Source organism: Centropristis striata, chromosome 10 (assembly GCF_030273125.1).
Source record: "Centropristis striata isolate RG_2023a ecotype Rhode Island chromosome 10, C.striata_1.0, whole genome shotgun sequence".
Lineage (NCBI taxonomy): Eukaryota > Metazoa > Chordata > Actinopteri > Perciformes > Serranidae > Centropristis > Centropristis striata.
In genome coordinates, this window is record NC_081526.1 from 5,470,733 (window position 1) to 5,479,881 (window position 9,149).

Here is a 9,149-nt window from a genome sequence, read left to right on the forward strand (position 1 = left end):
CAAAGATATAGAACATAAGAACTCTGTCGGGTCACTTTAGACCATGTTGTGCATCAAAGGGTTAAAGCCTGCAGTAGAAAGTGAAACGCTCCATGCTAGAACAGCTCTGAGACTTCAACCATTGTCTTCTTCTCTCTGCAGCTGTTTTACCTTCTCCATCATAACATTTATGTTCCTGTGTTTGTATCCAGGATGTTGACAATGCCACTCTGGCCAGGCTGGACCTGGAGAGACGCATTGAGAGCCTGCAAGAGGAGATCGCCTTCCTCAAGAAGATCCATGAAGAGGTCTGTTGACACGGCTATAAATCCTGTCAGTCTGGCTGGCTAAAACCAGGCCACCCCACCTGCACTATGTCTATGTACTATGTGTGTCAGTAGGATGGTGTGCACTGTATCATGTGACTCTGTGTGAGGCTGTAACATTAGATACATCGGAGCCTCTAAGCTCTTTAAAGAGATCAAATATTTCACACTTAAACACACCCACTCATGTTAAAACCTATTTATTATGCTCATTTACACATTCCCACACACACTCTCTCCCTGTCAGAAATATAACAATTTGTGCATATAGGTCTGATGCAAAACAAATGCAATATTTGTGCACATTCAGTCATTCATGTCAGACATCAAAGGAAATACCGAGCTGCACACTCAGACGCATGCCGGCACAGTTGAGGTCCCTTCTTGTCATTTTGTCATCTGCGCCTCAACTTTGACCTCTCAGAAATGCTGAGCTGCTGATTGGTAAAAGAGCATGCCAGCTGTTGTTCATGCCTGTGTGTCTGTGTGTGTGTCTGTGTGTGTGTGTGTGTGTGTGTGAGAGAGGCAGAAAGAATGTGTGAGGGTGAACAGATGCAAAGCTTTTTATATCTTTTGGTTAGACCAGAGGACAGCTGAGTGGGGCTACAGTGTACTAGTTTCACAATGTTAAACCAGTCCTGTGCTATTCTTGATTTCTGATCATATTTTAATAATGCGCCACTGGGCAAATTTGAGGTTTGACATATTATATTTCTTCTATATTAAAAGGGAGAGCTTAGATTTTTAGAAGTGGGATGGTGGACAGCTGCAAAACTAAAAAAAAAAATCAATATCAATTCAAGTGTAGGCTATATTCAGAATTTCTTCACTGCTTATCCTTAGTGTCAGAAAGATTTTAAAGCAGGGGTCTCAAACTCAAATTACCTGGGGGCTGGCTGAGTATCAAAATGACCAAAAAAAGACACACAAAATGACAGAAAAATAACTAAATTACTTAAAAAAGACACAAAATGACTGAAAAAACACAAAATGACTTTAAAAAGTAACAAAATTACAAAAAAGACAATATGACCAAAAAAATACTCAGAATTACCAAAAAAGACAAAAAATTTCCAAAAAAGACACAAAATGACAGAAAAAACTAAATTACTTAAAGAAGAAACAAAATGACCAAAAAAAGACACAGAATAATTTAAAAAAGACACAAAATTACCAAAAAAAAAAAGACACAAAATTAGCAAAAAAGACACAGAATTACCAAAAAATACACAAAATGACAAAAACATCAATTTTACCTTGTATAACACAGGAGTTGCTGGTCTATTGCCACCTTGATTGGTTCATTAGTTTCTGTTGTGTGAGTTTTGTGAATCCGAACAAACCATTAAAAACACCAGTCAAATAATAACACAGAAACATAAAGGCAGCACTACACTATCAACTCTTCATTTGTCTGTGAGGCAAAATTACTGTTTTTAATGTGGTGGCCTTGATGAGAGCATAGAAAGGCTCAAACACATTTTGAACAAACTGATATTGATTGTTTTAGACCTCAGCAATCACTATCTATTCATGTTTGAACCCTCCCCATTCATTAACTTCAATATTTTTAGTCACTAATGGAGACAAGGCCCGAAAGAGAACCTGAATGAGAAAATTAGAGCTTCCATCTTCTTTTGTTGATGTATTTTATCCTCCTGTCTCCCTGCAGGAGATCCGTGAGCTGCAGAGCCAGATGCAGGACACTCAGATCCAGGTCCAGATGGACATGTCCAAACCAGACCTGACTGCTGCTCTGAGGGACATCAGAGTGCAGTACGAGGGCATCGCCGCCAAGAACATCGCAGAGGCTGAGGACTGGTACAAGTCTAAGGTAGGACACTCACACACACACACACTTCTCTTCTCTTGTACTTCTATCTTTGTTAGGGCCCTCATTGGAACAGTGAATTCCCTTGCAAGGTTATAATAGTTTAGATTTTTTCATTAGTTTTAATTTCGTTGTCAATTTTTGTTTTCAAACTCAGTTAGTTTTAAGGAGTTTCTAGAGTGAGTTTGCAAGTTTTAGCTTAGTTTTTACTTTTTGAAATGCTTTAGTTTTAGTATAGTTTAGTTAGTTTTAGTTAGATTTGTAACCACACAATACAGTTTCAGTTTCAGTTTCAACTCTCGTTTTTGTTTTTATTTCAGTTAACGAAATTTTTTTTTTCAATTCTAGTTTTTGTTATTTCGTTTAGTTTTTGTTAACTATAATAACCTTGTTCCTGAGCCCCTTACCCTAACCCTAATACATGGTTACCTTAACAAAAAAACCTAATGTAACCTGAACCCTTAAACAAAGTCTGAAATCTCAAAAAAGCCTTGAAAGAAGTGAGGACCGGCCGAAATGTCAAAAATGTCCTCACTCTGTTGGTTAAAAACGTGTTCCAGTCCTCACTATGTAGGACGTACAAGAACACACACCCACACACCCACACACACACACACATACACACCTCCAGCTGTTGCTCTGCTGACCTCTCACCTCTCTCTCAGGTGTCTGATCTGAACCAGGCTGTGAACAAGAACAATGATGCTCTGCGTAGCGCCAAGCAGGAGTCCATGGAGTACCGCCACCAGATCCAGTCCTACACCTGCGAGATCGATTCACTCAAGGGCACCGTGAGTTTTCATTCATCTTATTGTTCCTTAATGAGCCTATACTCTCTGTCAGGACACACAGCCCTTATCTCTGTCTTTCTATGACTTTCCTTCTGTGTTTGACTGTTTAACTTGTCATCTATTCCCCCGTAGAACGAGTCTCTGCTGCGCCAGATGAGAGACATGGAGGACCGCATGACCCGCGAAGCTTCTGGGTTCCAGGATACTATCTCACGGCTGGAGGAAGACATCGCTAAGATGAAGGTGAGTGATTTTACACTGTAAAACTCTCTTTTATAGAAAAGAAAAGAGATAAAACTCTTTTACACTGTCTCTTCAGTGCATGAACCCACCAGATTATAGAGGGCATCATCAAACTACGCAGAATCAGACATATTCACTGCAAATTGTTTGTTTCTTACCAAGATAAAAAAAATGTTAGATTTAGAAGGGTTAGATACTTTATCTTGTTTTAAGAGTTAATTTCTTATTTTAAGTGTTCAACAAGCTAATTTCTAGATTGAATAATCTTAATTCAAGACAACTTGTCAATAGTGGGGCGCCGAAGCTTAATATATCATACCAATTGTTCATTTTGTGATAAAAGCACCAAATTTGGCAGATGTGGTGATAAATATATCGGGAACAAAACTGGATATTGGGCCATCACAAACTCAGACCCTGGTTGCCGTGGCAGCCATTTTAAAAATAGGCTCACTTTGCACCGTATTACGTCGATTTCCCGATATGATATCATAGAATGCTTTTTACCAAAGGATCCCTTAGATCTTTTTTCATAAGATAGTTTCATAAGATAGTTATGATGTGAAAATTGAGTCCAATGTGCCGCGGATAGAACATTAGTAAGGCCAAGTAGTTTATTTATTACAATAACATGCAGAGGCAATCTCCCCATTTTGTTGTATTTTCTTTAATTTGTTATTGTTTTACATGTCAAAAAAACATATTTTCGCTTTTATCTAATTAACATTTGTGGTGTTTTAAACATGTTAACAAAAGCTTGAAGGAGGCCCAGGTTCTATCTACTTGTAACATTTATTTTCATTTCATTTATCCTTTATTTATTTTCTCGAGGAATCATTGAGGGCAACCCCTCATTTGCAATGATGTCAAGAGTACGGAGAAAACAAAACACATGCAAAAACATTAAAAACAGTTACAGTAAAAGGCAGAGTTATTGGTTATCATAGATTTAAACAGCTGGCCGCCATTTTGGAAAATTGCTGCCCATGGTCATCAGAATGCGAATATGCGATGGCCCAATATCCAGAATTTTCCAAATATATTAAGCTATTTATGTACCAAATTTGGTGCTTTTATCACAAAATGAACAATAGGTTAGCTATGCCGCCCCACTACAAGTGGAATTATCTCTCCACGAAGCAATAATTTCCCTCAGATTTAGTGTTTTTATCTTGTTTTTAGACACCTTTTTTGCAGTTTTTCTCAGATCACAGATTCAGACAATGAATTGACAGCTAACTTGAGACACCTCCAATGTGATTTAGCAGCTATTACAAAAATCTAGCAGGTTTTTTTTTCACACAGTCTTTGGTCTGATTTCTGTGCTCGTTGTGAAGTTTAATTGAGCAATCAATAAAACTCTCTATGTATTGGTTTAAAGGATGATATGGCTCGTCACCTGAGAGAGTACCAGGACCTCCTCAATGTGAAGATGGCCCTTGATATTGAAATCGCCACCTACCGCAAGCTGCTGGAGGGAGAGGAGAGCAGGTAAGTGTGTGCTCCTCACATTAGGATGCGGGTGAAGTTATCCATATTTCAGCATTTCCCTCCTATTACCGGCAGGTCATGCTGAATTTTGTGTTTCTACTTTTTGCAGAATCACTACCACTGGGCCTGTGCAGACTGCTTATTCCTCTATTGGATTCAGAGGTAGGAGAAACAGTACACGTTCTTCCCTTTAAACGCCCGTACAATCCATTTTGCATTCCAGATGAGTCAATGAGCGGATGTAAAAGGACTAATTATAGCTTGTGACTGTATATGGTAGGTGCTATTTTGAGGGCATTGCATATTGCGTGTCTGCAGGGACACATTGTGACCACTGTGTGGCGATATTTGACATGTCAAAAAGCCTCATGGCTCCTTGATGCTCAGGGGGCAATCATCAACAAGCCACACATCAATAATCACATAACTTAGCCTATTCATTTGATGTAATAACAGTCCAAATGTGCAGTTCATCTCTGCCAACACCTCCCCGTGAGCCACTTTGCAGCTGCTTAAATGAAAACACTGAGCAGTAATTAAAGATGATGTATTAGGTGCAGACACTATTCATTAGCACCACTGATTCTGAATATGAGTTTGAATATTTTAAGCGGCTGTCGCACTGGTTCTGCAGACTGTTTCATGGCTGCCCCCCTTTATGTGCAAAGCATGCATCATGTTATTCAAAGCTCATTAACTCTGTGGAGTCTTGGACTCTTTTGTCCATTTTTTAATCCTTTTCATGTCTTTTCATGTCTTTTTTTGGTCATTTTGTGTCATTTTGTGTCTTCTGTTGGGTTTTTTGGTCATTTTGACTTCTCCTGTTGTGTCTTTTTTGGTCATTTTGTGTCTTTTTTAGTTATCTTGTGTGCTTTTTGTCTTTTTGTGTCTGTTATTTTGTCTGTTTTAGTTATTATGTGTCTTTTTTGGTTATTATTATATTATTTATTATTATTTTATACTTATTTTGTGATTTTGTGTCTATTGTTGTGTCTTTTTGTGTCTTTTTTGTCATTTTGTGTCTTTTTTTAAGCTATTTTGTGTCTTTTTATGTCTTTCTTTTAGTCATTTTGTGTCTTTTTTAGTCCTTTACTCCAACATAAAATGTGATTTTTAATCTTTTTTTAAAATTTCAAAACACTATTATGCTCAATAAAGAATTTTAAATGTTGCAAATGTGAACAAAGGTGTCAAATCTAACATATAAGAGGGTTCCATCCAGTTCTATCATTTTATACTAAATATATTTGAGCTTGTCTCCAGTTTTACTTGGTATATCATCATCAAACTGAAACTGGCCTCATGGAGTTTACAGCCAGAACTTTAGAGGTAAATTTACAGTAGGGCTCCACGCTGCTTTGTTTTCTAGTCTGGATGTCATGAAGAAGTCTGGATTTGGAGCTTTTGGAGACTCCAGAGGGTTAATAATAAGAGCAATGCTAATGTCTTCAGACTTACTGGACTGTGTGTAACTGTGTGCTTGTTTTCTTACAGAGACCAGTCCTGAGTCCCAGCATCAGCGCGCCTCAGAGGTTCACTCCAAGAAGACTGTTCTCATCAAGACCATCGAGACCCGCGATGGAGAGGTCTGAACACACACTCGCACACACACACACACACACACACACGTACATTTATGTTTGAAGAGGAGACCAGGGATGGTTGGAACAATTTCTGTCTCTGCACATATATTTTATAACTGCCTGGCATTTTGTGTTCGATCTCTTGAATTTTGACACAATGAACCCTGAGTTGTCTACTGTAAAAGACACAGTTTCCAACTTCTCAAACTACATCACATTATAAATACATTGATACAAAATACAAGGAGATCTACAGTTTAAACTTTCCCCACTAGGGGGGTAACACAACCTGGGGGAAGCTGTAACAATTGGAATAAAAAAAAAAGCAAAAAAGAAACACACCACTGACTTCAAATCACTTTAAGAATGACTTAACTCTGTAAAAATGAGTTGCTGCTAGTACTTATAACACTTTAAAGGAACCTTTTACTTGAACATGTGCAGTATGTGTGTATAGGCCCCACAGGAATGAGTTCTTAAACCAGGAAGTAAGCTAGCATTTTAGCATCCACGGGGTCTAACCTCTTAAACTCAATGAGGATTTGAAATAGGTTTTTGGTTAGATGGCTGAAATAAGGTCTGTGGTTAACACAAGCTGAAGAGATATCAGCTTTTTTTTTGTACGGGATAAAATACTACTACTAATAATATGCATATCTATATCTATATGCAAATGTAATTAGGAGTAAGTTGTAGCACTTAAAAGAAGCTGTAGCAGCATAGTGGTTAGAAATGAGCATAAATGAAAGACTTACTTTACCTCAGATTACACTGTCTTTTCTAATACAGAACGCTAACTTCAACAGTATCAGTGCTAATTAAAACACAGGCTTGGTCCAAAAAAAATGACTTCCTGAAAATCAGTCTTTTGGCTGTAAAATCTTCACACTTCACTCTGCCAAGAATTTTCACATGCAAGCTCAGGAAGGAAGTGATGTCACATTAAAACTGATCTCAGGACTCTCAGGTTATCACTTTATTTTTTTAACCATCCCCGGTCTCCCCAAATACACTTTTCAGCCTCAACAGATCCACAGACATATATACTGTGATATATATTTGCGCCTACTTATCTTAGCTATTAGGAGAGACACATTAGTAATTCTCCAACTGAATCATTTCCATGTATTTTTTTATCCAGATGAAGTATTCTATGAGCCAGGGCGCTAGTGCCCAGTCTGTAAGTCTGGTTCCAATATCCCACTTATCATCTGTTCACCATGGGCTGAAGCAAACTACCCGATTTCAGATCTGTGTTTAAAATAGGACAGTAAGTTCACATATGGTTATGAAAGAATATGTAAGTGTTTCCTGAAATCTTGCAGTTTGCGTCGCCCCTGTATAGACACTTTTTAGTGAACCTCAACACTTCACGTTTCCATGACGCAGCTTCACTTTCAGCAGCTTGTTTCCTTCCTGCACAGCACGTCACTGCAAACTATATCTGCTTCACCTTTAGCGGAAAATAATCTAAACTTTAATATGCACTAGAGCTGCAACAATTATTCGATTAATCGAACAATAATCGATTATTAAACTAATCGTCAACTATTTTGATAATCGAATAATTGGTTTGAGGGTTGTTGTTTTTTAAAGACAATAAGTCCAAATTCTCTGATTTCAGCTTCTTCAATGTGAATATTTCTGGTTTCTTTGTTCCTTTATCACCATAAACTGAATATCTCTTTGGTTTGTGGACAAAACAAGAGATTTGAGGACGTCATCTTGTGGTTTGGGAAACACTGATTGATATTTTTCAACATGTTATTGACCAAACAACTAATCGATTAATCGTTTAAATAATCAACAGATTAATCGATAATGAAAATAATCGTTAATCTGCACCTCTCCCAGACTTTAACCAAGATAATGAATTTGTTTTTTCCTCCTTCCTGATTATTGACAGTGCCTTTTCTCTCCTCCTCAGGTTGTCAGCGAGTCCACACAGCACCAGCAAGACATCATGTAAACCGGAGGAGGCAACGCTAGAAACATAACAGAAATTCATAAAAAAATAATATAAAAATGGACATTTTCCTACCAAGATTTATAAGCTGAGCATATTTTTAAGAGACAGACTGCTGACCACTTCAGCTGAATTAAACGGAGACACAAAATGACATGTTAATGCAAACCGGTACACATCTTCAGACAATGTACAGTTCTGTATACACCATCAACAGGATGCAGTATGGAGGCACAATGCACTGCATTTAGCCTGGTTTTTAAATAAAGGTCATTCCAGGAACTATGCTTTATTCATGCTACTTTCATGAATTTGTCATATCTTGTCTGCAAAAATGAATTATAACAAGAATAGAGTTTAAAATCAACACAACAAGGCTTAGTGCAGCAGTATTGGCCCAGTATCCACAGGGAAGTATGCAAGGTGCAAGATAGAACAATGGGCCTTAAAACATCAGGTGGTCAGAAGTAATATTGTGACGGTACTTTTCATTGCACATATTCCAAGTCTTTCTGTGCAAACGTACGAGTATATGGCTTGATTAAGAGAGGCTTTTATTTGTGTAACTGACTTCGGGAAAGTGAGATGTTGTGTCAGAAAGACAAACAGCTAATGAAAAGGGAACTCAGTCATGTTTGAAGTTTGAGCTCAATAGCATGTGCTGGGTGTTGGACTGTGTGGGCGACCATGTTATGCTGCTTCACTGTGGTGAAAAACTCAAATAAAAGACATTTGTTTTCATCATTTGTCACTCGAGTTAATTTCTTTTTTTAATACTTTATTGCAAGGCTTCTTACTTTCACTAACATAATCAGTCATTTCGTTTTCTTTACATTATTGTACCTTGCATCCCCCCCCCCCCCCTTTTTTTTTCAAGGTATATATTCACAGAGTAAATAACAAAACATAGGGTAAACAGACAAACATATATACAAGGCA

The 9,149-nt window shown here is 37.7% G+C and overlaps 1 protein-coding gene across 6 annotated transcripts in view; it reads left to right on the forward strand.

Moving 5' to 3' along the window:
- desma (desmin a) overlaps positions 1-8,927 on the forward strand; it is a 13,020-nt gene extending 4,093 nt beyond the window's left edge. For 2 of the 6 annotated variants that reach the window (XM_059343415.1, XM_059343416.1), the window contains exons 3-10: positions 192-287; positions 1,978-2,139; positions 2,802-2,927; positions 3,060-3,170; positions 4,552-4,661; positions 4,771-4,823; positions 6,156-6,247; positions 8,172-8,927. In XM_059343415.1, coding sequence (XP_059199398.1) covers positions 192-287; positions 1,978-2,139; positions 2,802-2,927; positions 3,060-3,170; positions 4,552-4,661; positions 4,771-4,823; positions 6,156-6,247; positions 8,172-8,213 — 792 coding nt within the window. In that variant the 3' untranslated portion in view covers positions 8,214-8,927. The remainder of the gene's footprint in view (positions 1-191; positions 288-1,977; positions 2,140-2,801; positions 2,928-3,059; positions 3,171-4,551; positions 4,662-4,770; positions 4,824-6,155; positions 6,248-8,171) is intronic. The other 4 variants (XM_059343417.1, XM_059343418.1, XM_059343419.1 and 1 more) reach the window with 4 other exon arrangements.
- The last annotated feature ends 222 nt before the right edge of the window (positions 8,928-9,149 follow it).